Genomic DNA, 18081 nt, shown 5'->3' on the forward strand with positions numbered 1-18081 from the left:
GGTGGCACTACCAGTAAAGAATCTGCCTGCAGGAGACATGAGATGAGGGTTCTAGCCCTGGGTCTGGAGGAGAAAATGGCAACCCACTCCAGTATTCTCGCCTGGAAAATTTCCATGGACAGAGGAGCCTGGCAGCCTACAGTCCATGGGGTTGCAAAGAGCTACACATGACTGAGCACACACATTAAATTCTACCATGTGCCTAGCACAATTCCAAGTGTTACACATATACTACCTCATTTAATCTTCAAAATAATCCTATGAGGTAAGTACTCCTATATCCTTTTTGTACAGATGTAGAAACTGAGGCACAGGGATGCTCAGTCATGTACTCAAGGGAGAGAGCTTGAAGGCCAGGCTCTAGACTCTGTGTTCCTAACCTATGTGAGACTATGAGATTAAAACATGTCTATCTATGTGTGCATGCATGCTAAGTCACTTCAGTTGTCATCCATGCTTTCATTCAAAGGGTACTTTTGTTGCCCTCTGGGTAGAATGGAATGGAAAATGTAATCAACTGGATTTCTACACTCACCAGTTTTGATCAATTCTGACCAGAGAAAAATCTTGGTCCACATTTCCAGGCTACACTTTGATTGCTACAGTTGTTTCAAACACATCTGCCTTTTGCCGCCACAAAGAGAACTAGATGAAAATGGGCTCAGCACAAACTTTTCTCAATTACCAGAAAAAGCCAGGCCAGTGATGTCCTGGGGTAGGGGGCGGCAGGGAGAGTGAAACAAGAAGCAGGACAGAGGAGCACCACCCACACCACATGGAGGGAGGAGGAATAGCCCTGGGAGCTCTGACAACACAAACATACTGCACCTGCAGGATCTTCACACCCTGACCTATCAAAGATCCCTCTTTGTAGCAATTTTTTAAGGTCTCTCCAAATTTGCAGGACCAATCATTCCCAAGTGTCCTAATCTTCACTTGGTCTTGGTTCCAAGGACACGAGAGGCTTTCTCTTCAATCAGTAACGTCTCTGGGATGAAGAAGGTAAATTAAGAATAGGGTTGGAAAAAAAGAAAGAATAGGGTTGGGTGGGACCTCCCAATGCAAGGGTCCTGGGTTCGATACCTAGTCAGGGAACTAGATCCCGCATGCTGCCACTAAGATCCAGTGCAGCCAAATAATAAATAAGTAAAAATTTAAAAAGAAATTGGGTTGGGCAACAATGGGAGTAGCCGGTGGACCAGATAACATTTAGAACCTTTTCCTGGAACGTGTCCTGCTTTTAATTTCCAAAAATTAGCAGGACACTACAAAATTTTTTGTGTTTTTCTGCAGATGCTATTTGCCCATGGATCCCATTACAGAATGAGTTTACAGACTGGATTTTGTTGGAAAGTCAGGCCATCAGCATAGCGTCTAGACTGGCGAGGAGAAGATGACGACTAACCAATACTCTGAATGTGGTAATATGCTGACAAAGCTGGGGGGTCAGAACTGTAACCTCTCCTTATAAGCACTGCCCAGATCTGGTCAAAATACCCATATATTTTCCTACACTATCCAATCAGAAAGGAACATTTATATCCTGTTTAAATTAGGCATCTTATCTTCAAAATCAACTCCAACATTTTATGGTGAGAGGTGCTGAAAATGCAAATTTTTCTTAAGTTCAGTACCACTCGTTGGCTTGCATTCATTTTGAGGTACACGAAGTTCAGCTTTACCTCCGGGGAAGTTTGCCTATCTGACAGAATGACAGTTTGGCTTTAGGCTTCAAGTTGATGAAGCAATAAATAGAATTACTGTGCCCTCACAATCCTTAAGCTTCTTGTCTACCCTTTTGTCAGAACTTTCCTGAAACTCAAACTTGGAAGCTATCTATATTTTCTTCTTGTTAAAAACATCAATAATTTTTTTCTTATATTCATACTTTTGAGAGAAAGTGAATAGAAGCAAAACACCAAGTCATGGAATTCAGGTAAAGATAACTCTTTCCTATAACGGTTCCTACACAAATACATAAAAATTTTCACCTTCCTATAAATTCATTTCCAATAATATAAAATATGAAATGACTCACTAAATGTAAAATATTATTTTCCTATACTTCCCCAGTTGATATATTCAGAAATCCTGAGTAATTAATTTTCTCTTTATTTAAAAGGGTTTAATGGTCAAAGCACATACAATTATGTTAAACAAATGAGGAGGTTCTCCTAGACCACTGCTTCTTTTTCAACTAAAGTCAGACCACATGCTGGATGGGAATTTGTGAGTCTGAATACAAAGCCATGCTTGCAACTCTGGTGGTCTAAGCGACATTTTGCAATTCTTTTCAGTTTCTGTCCAGGTAGCAAGGAAATGGAGCCCTCGAGAGAGTATCTCTGCAGAAGCAGCCTTCCCATTGTGGTGGTAGTGGTTTAGTTGCTAAATCGTGTCCGACTCTTGTGACCCGTGGACTGTAGCCTGCCAGGATCCTCTGTCCATGGGATTCTCCAGGCAAGAATACTGGAGTGGTTTGCCATTTCCTTCTCATTCTCTGTGGAGGGCCCCTAATTAATGTTTTTTTTTTTTTTTTTTTTTTTAATTTTTGGCCACACTGCATGGCATGTGAGATCTTAGTTCCCTGACCAGGTATCGAACCCTTGCTGCCTGAGTGGAAGCACGAGTCTTAACCACTGGGCCACAATGGAAGTCACTGAATTAATGTTTATTGAGGTCACTAGTTCCCGCCATGTTGCATTTTGATAAGCCTGTGTAGAAGCTCAAAGGGTAGTTTAATTTATCTGTAAATCTACATAGGCTATAATAGCTCAAGATGGCACAGAATGAGATAATTAGTGTATTTTTAAAAAATAGTTATTTATCTGGCTGAGCCAGGTCTTAGTTGCAGCATGCAGTATTATTTCAATTGTGGCATGTGGGATCCAGTTCCTCTACCAGGGACTGAACCCGATTTCCCTGCATTAGGAGTACAGAGTCTTAACCACTGGACCACCAGGGAAGTCCCTAGATAATTACTTTAAACACACACACATCACAAACACACTTCTCAACATAACTACATTAGGGAAACTTGAAAAGTAGAGGAAAAAACCCCATAGGTCCACTCTATGACACACCATTAAGAGTTTTTTTTTCTCCTTAAGACTTGGCATTACTTACTTTTATCTGTCAATTCATTTATTTATTTTTATCGAAGCAGAGTTGATTTATAATATTGAGTGAGTTTTACGTGTACAACAAATTGATTCAATCATATAAAGAGTTTTTTTCAGACTATTTTCCATTATAGGTTATTAAAATATACTGAATATAATTCCTTATGTTATATAGTAAATTCTTGTTGCTTATATAGTTTATGTATAGTAGTTTATATATGTTAATTCCACACTCCTAATTTGTCCCTTCTACCCTTTTGTCCCCTTTGGTAACTACATGTTCGTTTTCTATGTTTTGAGTTTGTTTCTGTTTTGTATATAGGTTCATTTGTATTTTTTAGATTTTGCATATAAGGGATATCAGATAATATTTGTCTTTCTCTGTCTGACTTACTTTACTTAACATGATATTCTCTAGGGCCATCCATGTTGCTACAAATGGCAATATTTCATTCTTTTTGTGGCTGTTTTAATGTTATTTCCCAATCTTTTTCCTATGCATCTGAATTTTAAAACAAACCACTGCTATATACGTATACTTTAGTCAGTATCTGGATTTTTCCACTTAACATTATGCCAGTAATCTCTTGAGGCCCATTTTGATTCTAAGAGTTATCAATTTAATGATTCTTTGCTTAATATATTAAGCAAGTAATATAGAAACTAATAAAATTATATAAGGGGCTTCCCAGATGCCTCAGTGGTAAAAGAAACCTCCTGCAATGCAGGAGATGTAGGTTTGACCCCTGGGTCAGGAAGATCCCCTGGAGGAGGAAATGGCAACCCACTCCAGTATTCTTGCTGGCAAAATCTCATGAACAGAGAAGTCTGGCAAGCTACCATCCCAAAGAGTCAGACACAATGAGCAACTGAGCACCCACGCACACACACATGCACCCACAGAGAATTATATGTATGAAAGTATTATTTTGCATACTCTAAAAATGTTCTTGTTTACAAAATTCCAAGTTTATTTTTAAAAGCAATATTCTCTCTTGATTATAAGTCTGATATATGTTGACATTTAAAAAAATTTGGAAAACAGAATAATCAAAGGCTATAACTGGTCATAGATCCTACCATTCAGCTGTAACCATTTTCAAGTTTAGTTTTTTATGTAAAGTCTTTTCAAACAATTTGCATGTCTTTATAATTTAAAGAATTACTTTAAATTGTAGAAATCCCATTTACTTTGGAAAGGGAAGTGGGTTTTCTTTGCCATGGTGATTTCTTTCCAGAATGCACTGGCCCTATTTAATAGTACAGTGCTCTTCAAATAGTCTTCTGGGTTTTGAACAGTGAACCAGGTGGGCAGCTGCTGGGGCGAGGAGAAAAATCAGTATGTGGCTGGACAAGCTGAAATGTTCTAAAGAATAGAGGTTAGAGCTTGGTACCTTGCAAGCCAAAGGATGAACTCTTATACGAACCACTTCTCCTCATGCTTCTCAGATGGCCCTAGGATGCATTTCAACTTCAAGAAGTATCTGGAGAAACTGGGAGAATCAGATGAAGGAGTGGATCTTTCCACTCTAGATGGATGGATGGGCTACAATCCATCTTCAGGTCAAATGTTCAGAGAACGTACTCATGATGGAGTTTTTAGAGGTGTCTTCTCGGTACACCCATAGCAGGCATGTCGTGGTATTAGTGCCAGCACACTACTCATGAAAAGCTACCATGCTGGAAACCTCATTGACAGAAAGACATCTTTGGAAATGGATCCTTCATTTTTCTAAATTTAAAAACATTTTCAACAAGGTGATACATTCTTATGTTTCAAAAATCCAAAGGGTTCAGAAGGGTAAGTTGTGTCATCTTTCCACCCTGCCTGGTCCCTAGTCATCCAGTTTCCCTCCCAGAGACAACCAATGTCACCAGCTTTTTATGACTCTCTCTGGAGATCAGAGCCAAGGAAGGGAATGGGAATGTGGGAATGGGTGCTCCCAGAGTTGACTAACACATCACTGTGTGGGAGATTATCTCTGGATAAAGAGGTGCCTGGGCAGACGAAGCAGTGCTGTCTCAACCCTTTTATTAACCACCCTAAATCCGCAGGCAGCTAATAGGTTTAGATTTTGAAGGGAAGGCTTACTTGATATAAGCAGATAACGCCTGGCGCTAATGAGAAAGGCTAATAATTGAGTTGCTCTATGTCAGGTTCCATTTAAAGAGCCAGGTCATGATTCATGGCGTGTTTATTCCCTCTAAGGATGACTGGGGCTAAGAGCACCATAATCTTCCATATGAGCAATTTTCTAAATGTAAAACATTATCATATGTTTGTATTATTTTGATAAGACTCAGCGGCATTTACCAAACCTCTTAGCGTTTAAAGAAATACTGAAAACAATTTGAAAATCATAAGTATTATTTTTATAAGTCTCAGAGCCTAAATATATCTTGACCATAATGCAACACTAATGATGTAATATAAATTAATGGAAAAATACCAGAAGACATTTGCTTTACTGCCAAGTTTTAAACAACACCTAAGCAAGGAATATTTATCTCAGTGATACGAACACTTCTTCCTTCCCTGGAAATTTAATTTTCTAGAAAATGGAACTGTAATTGACTTGTGTGTGCTTAATTGTTCAATCATGTCCGACTCTTTTCAACCCCATGGACTGTAGCCTGCCAGGCTCCTGTGTCCATGGGGATTCTCCAGGCTAGAATACTGGAGTGAGTGGCCATGCCCTCCTCCAGAGGATCTTGCCAACCCAGGGACTGAACCAAGTCTCCAACACTGCAGGCGAATTCATTACAGTCTGTGTCACCAGGGAAGCCGAGGATTACTGGAGTGGGTAGCCTATTCCTTTTCCAGGGGATCTTCCCGACCCAGGAATCAAGTGGGGGTGGGGGGTTGTCTCCTGCATTGCAGGCAGATTCTTTACCAGCTGAGTTACCTGGGCATTATATTTGTTTCAGTTATACAACATAAGTGATTCAGTATTTTTATCCATTATGAAGTGATCACTATGATAAGTCTGTTACCATATGTCACTGTAGAAAGTTATTACAATATTGTTGACTATATTTCCTGTGCTGTACATTACTTTGCTGTACATTACTGGTATTTTGTACCTCTTAATCCCCTTCATCTAATTCACCCACTCCCCCACCAATGTCTTTAAAGACATTTTAAAGAGTGTTAACCAGTATATCGTGGGAAAAACCCCTAAAGCTTACCTTCATATCAGTTGTTACCAAGAAAACAAAACAAAACCCACTGCAGATACCATCACACCCTGACGTCAGGCTGCCTTACAAAGGCTGTTTCTAGTTTTGGGATCAGTATTTGCTTTCCAGAAAGATCTACCATGGTATTCTTCATGCAGTCATCTGTCCCAGTATGTTTTTTATTTTAAAAAAAAAAAAAACAATTTAAGTTTCAAAGTAAGGAGATCAAACCAGTCAATCCTAAAGAAAATCAACCCTGAATACTCATTGGAAGAACTGATGCTGAAGCTCCAATACTTTGGCCACCTGATCACTGGAAAAGACCCTACTGCTGGGAAAGACTGAAGGCAAAAGGAGAAGAGGGCAGCAGAAGATGATATGGTTGGATAGCATCACTGACTCAAGACGTGAACTTGGGCAAACTCTGGGAGATGGTGAAGGAGAGGGAGGCCTGGCATGCTGTGGTCCATGGGATTGCAAAGAGCAGGACACCGCTTAGTAACTGAACAACAAAAGTCTTCAAAGATTTGACCGACACGCAAATTCTTTGAAAAATCTTATATAATGGCTGTTCTGTATAGCAAAGGGGCTTCCCAGGTGGCTCAGTGGTAAGGAATCCGCCTGCCAAAGCAGGAGATGCAAGAGACAGGCTTGATCCCTGGGTTGGAAGATCCTCTGGAGTAGGAAATGGCAACCCACTCCAAGATTCTTGTAGTGGAAAAGAAGCTTGCCTGGAAAATTTCACGGACAGAGGGGCCTGGCGGGCTTTAGTCCATGGGGTCACAAAAGAGTCAGAGATGACTGAGCGCACACACACACATATAACAAAGCACTTAAACCCAGGAGAGAGAAACACAGAACAACACCTATGAAGTGTGTGGTTCAGACTATATGATCACTCAAGCCTCTTCCAGTTTTAGCAGCCTGTGAAACTGAAGTGTGTTGGCAGAAGAAATGGTAGGACGATAGTGAGCTTCTGTGGCATCAGTAAAAATCAGATTCCTTTCTAAGCTATACCTTCTAAAAACTGAGCTTCTACCCTTTCTAAGCTATGTCTACTGTGAGTCCAAAGTAGACATGTCTGTGCCCACACTCACTTTCACCAGCATCTGTTCTGGGCATAAAACTTCAACTGAGTCTCTTTAAGAGCAGAATAAGTGATGCTAATGCTTGTTTTTTGGACCAGAATATAAAACTAAGAAAGAAACCAAAACACAGCCCTCTGGAATGATTTAGACTTCTTTGGAAGAAAACAAACAAACAAACAAGGATTTAATTTCAGAAATGTTCACTAGATGGTGTTGTGCTAAACTATATTTAAAAAAAATTTAAACTGTGATGAAATACATGTAACATACAATTTACCATCTTACTCACTTTTAATTTGCACAACTGCATCTTGTTTACCTACCTGGTAAACTGTCGACTCTCTTCATGAACTTCCATTTCTGTGCTTTTAAATTCATTTAGTTCTTTCCGTATTGCTGCCTAAGTAAGAAACAATAGATAAACAGAATTACTAGTTAGAGCACACATTTCCTCAGCATATATAGAATCAATGAAGCAGACATTCTTTTATGAAGTATCTTGAAGAAAGGAATTTCGAGTTCCTACCTCTAAAGATGGGATAAGTGTAGTATCGAAACTACAGCCAAACAAAAACCAGGACAGATCTCCTGCAAGTGTCACTGACGAGGCAAGAGAGGAAGGGGGCTTTTGCCAAACCCACCCTGAGGCCTGATCTATATGAGTCACACACCCACCGCATCCTCGATGACCACAAGGCAAGCACAGGTCATGAGTTTTTCTGAGAAACAGTATCATTTTCCTATGAAAGTTCTGCATTTCATACCACCCACAGCAACATGGCTTTGACAAGCTGCCACAGAGCTACAGAGAAGGCAATTGCTATTTATTCTTTGGTATTGAAAGTTTAGACAATTAGAATGAAACATTTCAGCACAGCACTTAAAGCCACGCAAAGAAAATATCGAGGAGAATGCTGTTTCCATTATTATTTATTGAACACATAATCCAGGCTGTGTACATGCTGGGGTTGGAAGAGATGCTTACGGGTTGAAAAGCTGAGATACTCATCCAAATGTTAACACTGGTTATCATTAACAATACTGGCTAGATCATGGATGGTTTTGTGGTTTCAATTTTATGCTTATCTTTATTTTCTAATTTTTCTATGAAGAAGTTTTTTTTGGGGGGGGCTGCTTGAGATCTTTGTTGCTGGGAGTGGGCAGACTGCTCTAGCTGCAGCAAGAAGGGGCTACTCTCTAGTTGTGGTATACAGGCTTCTCATTGTGGTGGCTCCTCTTGTTAGGGAGCATGGGTCCTAGAATGCACGGGCCAGTAGTTGCAGCTCACAGGCTTAGTTGCTCTGAACCATGTGGAGTCTTGCTGCAACAGGGATCGAACCTGAGTCCCCTGCATTGGTAGGCAGATTCTTTACCACTGAACCACCAGGGAAGTCCTTATGAAGACGTTTTGTAAATGAAAAAATACTCATAAAAAGCATCCTCAGAACCTCTGAGAAATGGACGTCTCAGCTGAAACACAGAATGAAGTTACAAACCACAGTGATAAGAAAATCTACTTTGTGATTGGGGGCTTCCCTGATGACTCAGCAGGTAAAGAATCCACCTACAATGCAGGAGACACAGGAGATGCACGTTTGATCCCTGGGTCAGAAGGATCCCCTGGAGGAGGAAATGGCAACCCACTCCAGTACTCATGCCTTAGAAACCCCACAGAGCCTGGCTGGCTACAATCCAAAGTGTCGAAAGGAGTTGGACATGACTGAGCAGAGCATACACACTTTGTGGTTGGAAAATGATGTATTTTAGAAAAGGAAAAAAACAGAAGAAATCCCTGAGGCTTCTCTCTGGCTTTCTCTCATCACAAGCGATCACTCTGCAATATATAAGCTTTTCCCCAATGCTGCTTTCAATCTTATGTTTAAATCCCATAGTCGCAGATTGTTTTTCTCTCCAAATCTATTCCTCAGTCCCTGTAGTTTCTATGAGGAACCTGAGGCTGGGAACTGTGGCAACGGTTCTTGCCACTGGCTTTTGAAAGAGGATGAATCCAGTAGAGAAATATTTCAGGGCCCAAGTCCCCTGTGATAAGAGTACATATCTTGTTTCACAAATGAGATCAACAGTAAGGACACTCTTCTTTACTCAGTGTAAAAAACTGATACCCGGAACCAGGAGCTAAAATAGTGAAGAATGCGGCTTCCATGATGGTCCATTGGCTAAGAATCCGCCTCACAATGCTGGGGACATCGGTTCGATACCTAGTCTGGGAAGATCCCAAATGCCGAGGGGCAACTAAGCCTGCATGCCATAGCTGCTGAAGCCTGTGCTGCTTAAGAGCCTGTGCTCTGAAACAAGAGAAGCCACCACAATGAGAAGTTTGGGCACTGCAAGGAAAAATAGACCCCGCTCACTGCAACTAAAGAAAGTCTGAGAGCAGCAACAAAAACCCAACACAACCAAAAAAGAAACAGGTATGAAAATGAGCAAAGACTCTCTACTCATCACCAATTAACATCTATCAAAAAGCTTTCCTTCATCTACTCAAGTGTCCACTGATAGGTGAATGGATAAAGAAGATGTGGTATATGCACACACACACACACACACACACACAATGGGGTATTACTCAGCCATAAAAATAATGAAATCTTGCCATTTGCAACAACATGGATAGACCTAGAGGGTACTATGTTAAGTGAACTAAGGCAGATAGAGAAAAATAAATACCATATGATTTAATTTATATGTGGAATCTAAAAAAACAAAATGAACAAACACAACAAACTGGAAACAGATGCATAGATACAAAGAATAAACTGGTGGTTGCCAGGGGTGAGAGGGGTAGGGAGAAGGATGAGTAAAAGAGGAGAGAGAGATTAAGAGGTACAAACTTTCAGTTATAAAATAAATGAGTCATAGGGATGTAATGTATAGCACAGGGATACAGTCAATAATATTGTGACGACTCTGCATGGTGACAGATAGGCCCTTACTTCAAATCTCACACTCTTTCTAACAAAATGAACTTCAGGACCTATGTCATCCACATAATTGTCTCAGATTTCCATGCTGTGTGTGTTGGTTGTAATTAGAAATGATGAGTCAATTATAGGCAATGAATATGATGTGAAATTACAGGGGCTGGTTGTTTGAAAATATACATCAGAAGGATGTGACTCTAGGCAGTTACAGGAGTGCAATACTCATTTTAAAAATCTACTGAACAAAGACCACAGCTTTATTCCATAAGTTACTTCCTCTTACCATTTAAAGAGAAAGTTTCCTGAAAGAGTTTTGAAAGGGGAAAAAAAAGTAATTAAATGCCCTTTATGTCAGGGAAATACACGGACAATAATCTTAAATCCTTTCTATACAAATAAGACCAGAATTGAAGTCTAATAACTATTCACGTAAGTGTAAATGAGACTGATATTTTTTTGAGTTGTTTTTGTGTGTGTGTTTTTGTCTTTTTTTGGCCTCACCCTGCAGATGTGGGATCTTAATTCCCTGACCAGGGATTGAACTTGTGCCCCCTGCATTGAAAGCATGGAGTCTCAACCATGGGACCACTGGGAAAGTCCTGGGGCTGATAGTTTTTTGAAAGATAATGCGACAGGAAGAGGTAGGCAGAGTTAGTGGGACTGGAGCCTGAATGGTGCTGAGTTCTATCAACCACAGGAAGTCATTCAGCCCAAACTAGGTATTTCTAAGATTGAAACAAATCAAGCCCACAGAAGACAGTACTGGCATCGAGGAGTAATTTTTGGTACCATGAGAATTATAGAAAGGACAAAGGGAAAAAAAAAAAAAAGACTTGAACTAGGTTAAAACTGACTCGTGATGATGGTAACAGAACATCTATGTATCACTCCCAGCCCACTCAAGGGTCAGCCTGGCCAGAGGTAACAGGTGATTTGCTGAATACACGGACCTTGCTGCCTTCTCAAACAACATAATCTGTGAAGCCAGGATGAACTAGAACTCCCATCATTTTCATGCCCTTTATTTATTTCTTTGATAAAAATTTGATATTTAACATGGAGAGGATTTCTTGACTACTCATCAAGATCAATGCCATGGGTAGGTAAGTATACTCAGCTGTCTGGGTAAGCACAAAGAAGCCAAAGAATATCTCTGTATGGAATTAAAATCTCAGTCTTTCCTAGGATTTGTTTAGATACTGTATTCCTGAAAGGGTGGTATGTTCTATTCATTCTTATGTTCCCAGCATCTAAGCTAATACTTAATATAATCAGTTCAGTTCAGTTCAGTTGCTCAGTCATGTCCGACTCTTTGCGACCCCATGAATCGCAGCACGCCAGGCCTCCCTGTCCATCACCAACTCCCGGAGTTTACTCAAACTCATGTCCATCAAGTTGGTGATGCCATCCAGCCATCTCATCCTCTGTCGTCCCCTTCTCCTCCTGCCCCCAATCCCTCCCAGCATCAGGGTCTTTTCCAATGAGTCAACTCTTCATATGTGGTGGCCAAAGTATTGGAGTTTCAGCTTCAGCATCAGTCCTTGCAATGACCATTAGGAGGTTTTTAATAAATGACTACTGGGTAACTTGTTGGACAAACCCGTGCATCATCTGAAAAATTATTGGATTCTCTTTCATTGGATAAATTTAGACTAGACTGTAAACTGAGGCTTCAATGAGTAATGAAAATGTCACCAATGGGGAAAAAGCTTAAATTATCAAGCCTGACTATGACTGTAATACTGGTAAGAGTTACCATTTATTGATGAGCTGAAACTTCACAAATAACCTACCTAATTCTCAAGATAGATATAATTGGATCTACTTTACTAGTGAGGAAACCCAAGTTAAATGACTTGGCCAAGGTCAAACATCTATCTAGTGGCCAAGCAGGAATCAAATCCATAGGCACCCAGCTCTATAGCCTGCCTTTTCCACCCATGGAGCTTCCAAGGCCGACCCCAGGGAGATGACAACTGCTGTGTAAGCCTTGGTCTTCAAGCCAAGTTGATGCCCTTCTCTGGCTCTACTTGTCACCTTAGGGTTCATCTACCTCAGCACAGACACTGATATAGGCCACATGTAGGTTATATAGGCCACATATCTTACCATATGTGTATTTGTTTCTAGTGCTCTACCCAAGAACTGACTCAATGGATATGAGTTGTGAGCAAACTCCAGGAGATGATGAAGGGCAGGGAAGCCTGGCAAGCTGCAAGCCATGGGGTCACCAAAAGTCAGACACAACTAAGCGACCGAACAACCTACCCGAGCACAGATATTCTAAAATAAAAAATTTTACCTTAAAGGTGACTTAAACTCAGTCGAGTTTACAATTAACAAGGCATGTCCCCCACCACTTCTCTTTCCCATTGTGGGCAGTTTAACATGACTTCCAGATTTGAGGGTTTCTCTGGTGGCTCAGATAGTAAAGATCTGCCAGTAATGCAGGAGACCCAGGTTCAATCCCCGGGCTGGGAAGATCCCCTTGGAGAAGGGAATGGCTACCTATTCCAGTATGCATGCCTGTAGAATTCCATGGACAGAGGAGCCTGGTATGCTATAAAGTCCATGGGGTTGCAAAGAGTGACTAACACACACCAGATTTATGACATTTCCCAGAGCGCCTGGCAAGTGTTTTCATAGACTGGGCATTGATTGGTTATTGACTAATTGACATTGATCCCTTTTCTTTACACTTGAAGTTCAAAGAAATTTTAAATGCAAAGTGGTATCTTAGTGGGGCTAAGAAAATAGCACTAACAAAAGAGAGAGAGAAAGGATGGCTTTTTTAGCCTGGCAGGAAGTTCAGTGTTAATTTTGAAAGCAGAGGTAGAAATATTTACTTTCAATAGTTTTTTTTTCTTTAAATGGGATACATAGTTCAAAAGCAAAACTTTTTAATATGAAAGATAAATACAAGTTTTTATTATTAATGAACTAAAACTATATTATTATAAATCTTATTATATATTATGAAATATTTTAAAGTAAAAAGCAACAGAAATCCAGAAATGATTTTTATAATAATGATGATTAGCATACCTTTTCATTCTAAAATAAAATATATCCTAAGACTGTTGATACTTTTAGTATCTCTGGGTAATAAGTAACATTTCACTATACACATCTTTTAACATCAAGAGAAAATAAATGATCTTTTTCCAGTGTTAGGTTAAAAACAATATTTTTAGAAGCTCTTAAAAATATCATGCATTGATGTGCACTGCAATTGTTATTTCCTTGCCTTGTATTTTTGAATACTGATTACTGCCAATGAACATGAGTCACCTGTGTGTATACAAAGTACTATATATTAAAAGCATTTTTATTTTATTTTTTAAAATTTTTGAAGTATAGTTGATTTACAATGTGTTATATAGCAAAAGAAGTATTTTAAATTGTCTTTTTTTCTATTTTCTACCTTTAAAAAGTATACAACATTTTTTTCTATCCAAAAAGAAATTGTTCTTATTTTTCTTTAAGGAAGAAAAAAAAACCCTACAGTACAAATCCAGTTCTAAAAATGCAGTCATTGAGACCTTCAGAATCTCAGGGTTAAGGGGAGAGAAAATGCGAAAGGGAGAAAATGAGTCTCATGTATGGGTAGAGAGGCCCCTGGCTTAGCTCTGCTGCTCAGGGTTTAATCGGCAGGGGAGACATGAATGTCATGTGTTTTCAAGTTACTCATGAACAGACATTAAGCCTGCAGAAGAAAACTTGACCAAATACATCTCCCCTGCAGCCTACAAGTTCAGCACAAAAATCTACTTTTGTTTCAATAACAAAATTTAAAAGAAAAACCCTCTCTGTTATTATAGATCGAGGTGGATAAACTTTACCTTCCAATAACAGACAAGGGTTAGGAAGGACTATTTCGAGCATATGGGAAAATCCAGTTCCCATAAGAGGGTGGTTAATCATTTAGACTCTCATTGTTTGTACACTTTGCACTTGCATGTGATTTCTACTCATTTACCTGGCCACCCTCTACCTGCTTTTCTGAAGTTCAACATTTGAGTAACATAATAACTGGGAATGGTGGAAATGGCAAACTGTGTTTTCCAAAGATGGCAGCAATAACAATTCCAGCTCACACACTCTTCTGCAGTATGACCTTGCCACCACTCCCCCACTGAAAGGTAGAGCTAATTACCCTCCCCTTGAATCTGAGCTGACCTTATGACTTGCTTAGTACTAACAGAATGCTGGGAAAGCGAGGCTGGGTGCCTTCTAAAGCTGGGTCAGAAAAATCCATGCAGCTTTTACCTGGTTCTCTCTGGGCACGTGCTCTGGGACAAGCCAGCCACCATGTAAGAAATCTGACAACAACTCTGAGGCCACCATGCTGAAAAAGCCACCTGTCGGTGGTTTGGTGGACAGCCCCAGCTGAGCCCAGGGCTACGCCTAGCCTCTGAGACATCGTCAGATGGTAAAAAATCTGCCTGCAATGCAGGAGACCTGGGTTTGATCCCTGGGTCAAGAAGATTCCCTGGAGAAGGGAAAGACTACCACTCCTATTCTTGCCTGGAGAATTCCATGGACAGAGAAGCCTGGGAGGCTACAGTTCATGGGGGTCCCAAATAGTCAGACACAGCTGAGTTACTAACACTTTCTTTTCACTTTTCACCAAGACACCAGACATGTAAACAAGCCACTTCAGACCCTCCACAGAAGCCCATCTGTCAGCTGAGTAACAGTCAATGACCTGAATCTCTCTTACCTAAGGGCAAGAGACCACATTAAGTAGTTTATAGGCAATTCTTGGAAACCCATAAACTTGACTAACTCCTTCAGGAAACATGGTAGTGACTGATGGTGGGCTGACCCAGGGCCTGAGTATCACAGACTCCTTCACGCCCCCGTGGCTGCCCTCAATCCGCGTGACTCCACCTGCCTGGGAAAGCCTCCTCTTTTGGTGCACCTTCCTCCGCCTCGCTGACCATCCCACCCTCAAGGGTTTTCTCCTCACCTTTTCTGCATAAGCAGTGACTTGCTGCTCCATTGATTATGCGCCACTCTATCACTTACTGACTTTTCCTCCCAGAGGCAACCTTTCCCTTTCCTTTGGCTCCTTTCTCAAGGCATAAAAGATTGCTTGGGTATTTCCCACAGGTTAGGTAAAAAATCATTCTCTTGATATTCTTATTTTCCAAATCTACTCACTCAAGCTTGCAGCATCCACAACCCTCAAGTGACCACACTATACCTCTTCTTCACAGCAAGACTCTTGGACTGTGTTTTATTCTCAGGGTTCCCACTATAGTCAGGCTTCCACCTGTCAGTCTGCTAAAATGCCTCCTCTCACTACATAACAAACCACTTGTGAGCTGACACTCCCCTCCCCACCTCAGAGACATTTCATTTCAGTGTTTTTTAATGGCCCTTCATGTTGGCTTCAGTTCAGTTCAGTCGCTCATTCGTGTCCAACTCTCTGCGACCCCATGGACTGCAGCACACCAGGCGTCCCTGTCCATCACCAACTCCCGGAGCCTACTCAAACTCATGTCCATTGAGTTGGCGATGCCATCCAACTGTCTCATCCTCTGTCATCCCCTTCTCCTCCTGCCACCAATCTTTCCCAGCACCAGAGTCTTTCCCAATGAGTCAGTTCTTTGAATCAGGTGGCCAAAGTACTGGAGTTTCAGCTTCAGCATCAGTCCTTCCAATGAGGGACTGATTGGCTTTCTCGGGCGCTATTCCCAGCCTCCAGAATCCCCTTTTCATTCTTCCTTTGTAACCTTACTCCTTCCTAGTTTTCACTTCTTATGAGCTAAGAATTACTGACTCTATATCTCCAATATGAGCCTGACACATACTAGGTGCTTTACAGAATGAATTCAATTAAATGGTGTCAGCATAGAGTGTAACTAAATGCCTAGTTCTAATATTAACACTGTGTATGGCATGAGTTTAATTGATACCAAATTTTGTTCAGAGACAAAAATCAGAAACCATTATTTGGGAGATCAGGAAAACTGTAAAATGAAAAATGTAAAAGCAAACAACTGATTGGCAAAATTCTTTAACTATGTAACCATAATACTCATAAAACTGTCTTTCTTCATGATGGAACCCTCTATATATTGCAGTTTTTCTGAACTGTGAGGCATGAAAGAGATTGAGGGTTGGTAAACCACGACACACAGGCCAAATGTGGTCCACCGTCTGCTTTTTTTAAAGTTTTTAATTGAAGGATAATTGCTTTACAGGGTTTTGTGGCTTTCTGTTATACATCAAGGAGAATCAGCCATAGATATACCCATGTCCCCTTCCTCTTGGACCTCCCACCCATCTCCCACCCCATCTCAACCTTCAGCCTGTCACAGAGCCCCTGTTTGAGTTTCTTGAGTCATATAGCAAATTCCCATTAGTTATCTACTTTACATATGGTATTGTAAATTTCTATGTTACTCTCTCCATGAATCTCCCCTTCTCCCTCCTCTCCTCCCACTATGTCCATAGATCTGTTCCCTATGTCAGTTTCTCCACTGCTGCCCTGAAAATAAATTCATCAGTGCCATCTCTTCAGATTTCATATATATGTGTCAGAATACGATATTCATATTTCTCTTTCTGACTTACTTCACTCTGTATAATAGGCTCTAGTTTCATCCACCTCATTAGAACAGATTCAAACGAGTTCCTTTTTATGGCTGAGTAGTATTCCAATATCTATATGTACCACAGCTTCTTTATCCATTCATCTGTTGATGGACACCTAGGTTGCTTCCATGTTCTAGCTATTGTAAATAGTGCTGCAATGAACACTGGAGTACATGTGTCTTTTTCAGTTTTGATTTACTCAGGGTATATGCCTAGGAGTAGGATTGCTGGATCACATGGTGGTTTTATTCCTAGCTTTTTAAGGAGTCTCCATACCGTCTTCCACAGTGACTGTATCAGTTTACATTCCCACCAGCAATGCAAGAGTGTTCCCTTTTCTCCACACCCTCTCCAGCAGTTATTGTTTGTAGACTTTGTGATGATGGCCATTCTGACTGGTGTGAAGTGGTATCTCATTGTGGTTTTGATTTGCATTTCTCTAATAATGCGTGATGCTGAGCATCTTCTCATGTGCTTGTTAACCATCTGTATGTCTTCTTTGGAGAAATGTCTCTTCAGGTCCCTTTCCCACTTTTTGATTGTGTTGATGCTTTTCTGGTATTGAGTTGTATGAGCTGCTTGTATATTTTGGAAATTAATTCTTTATCAGTTGTTTCCTTTGCTATTATTTTCTCCCATTCTGAAGGCTGTCTTTTCACCTTGTTTGTAGTTTCCTTTGCTGTGCAAAAGCTTTTAAGTTTAATTAGGCCCCACTTGTTTATTTTTGTTTTTATTTCCATTACTCTAGGAGGTGGGTCATAGAAGATCTTGCTTTGATTTATGTCATCGAGTGTTCTGTCTCATCATCTGTTTTTATAAAGCTTTATTGGACCACATATAGATCCACTCATTTACATATTGTCTATGGCTGCTTCCCTGCTACAAAGGCAGAGTTGAGCCATTGTAATAAAGACTGGATGGCCCACAAAGCCTAAAATATTGACTTGCTGAACATTTATAGAAAATGTGTGCCAGCCTTGATACACATCAATACCTTTTCCAAGAATAACTTGTATATTTTCTAAGAGTAAAGATAAATAATGGTTGTGGGAAAGCACTCTCCCACCCCAATTCGGATTTGTTTGCAGGTAGGTTACCTGGTAACTAAGAACAAGTTTATTTTCTGAAACTCAGTTGAAAGAACTA

At 40.4% G+C, this 18081-nt stretch overlaps 1 protein-coding gene across 4 annotated transcripts in view; it reads right to left on the reverse strand.

Moving 5' to 3' along the window:
- PHACTR2 (phosphatase and actin regulator 2) overlaps positions 1-18081 on the reverse strand; it is a 137679-nt gene that overhangs the window by 9550 nt on the left and 110048 nt on the right. For all 4 annotated transcript variants that reach the window (XM_065931227.1, XM_065931229.1, XM_065931228.1 and 1 more), the window contains one exon: positions 7711-7787. In XM_065931227.1, coding sequence (XP_065787299.1) covers positions 7711-7787 — 77 coding nt within the window. The remainder of the gene's footprint in view (positions 1-7710; positions 7788-18081) is intronic.

This window comes from Muntiacus reevesi, chromosome 3 (assembly GCF_963930625.1).
Source record: "Muntiacus reevesi chromosome 3, mMunRee1.1, whole genome shotgun sequence".
Taxonomy (NCBI): Eukaryota; Metazoa; Chordata; class Mammalia; order Artiodactyla; family Cervidae; genus Muntiacus; species Muntiacus reevesi.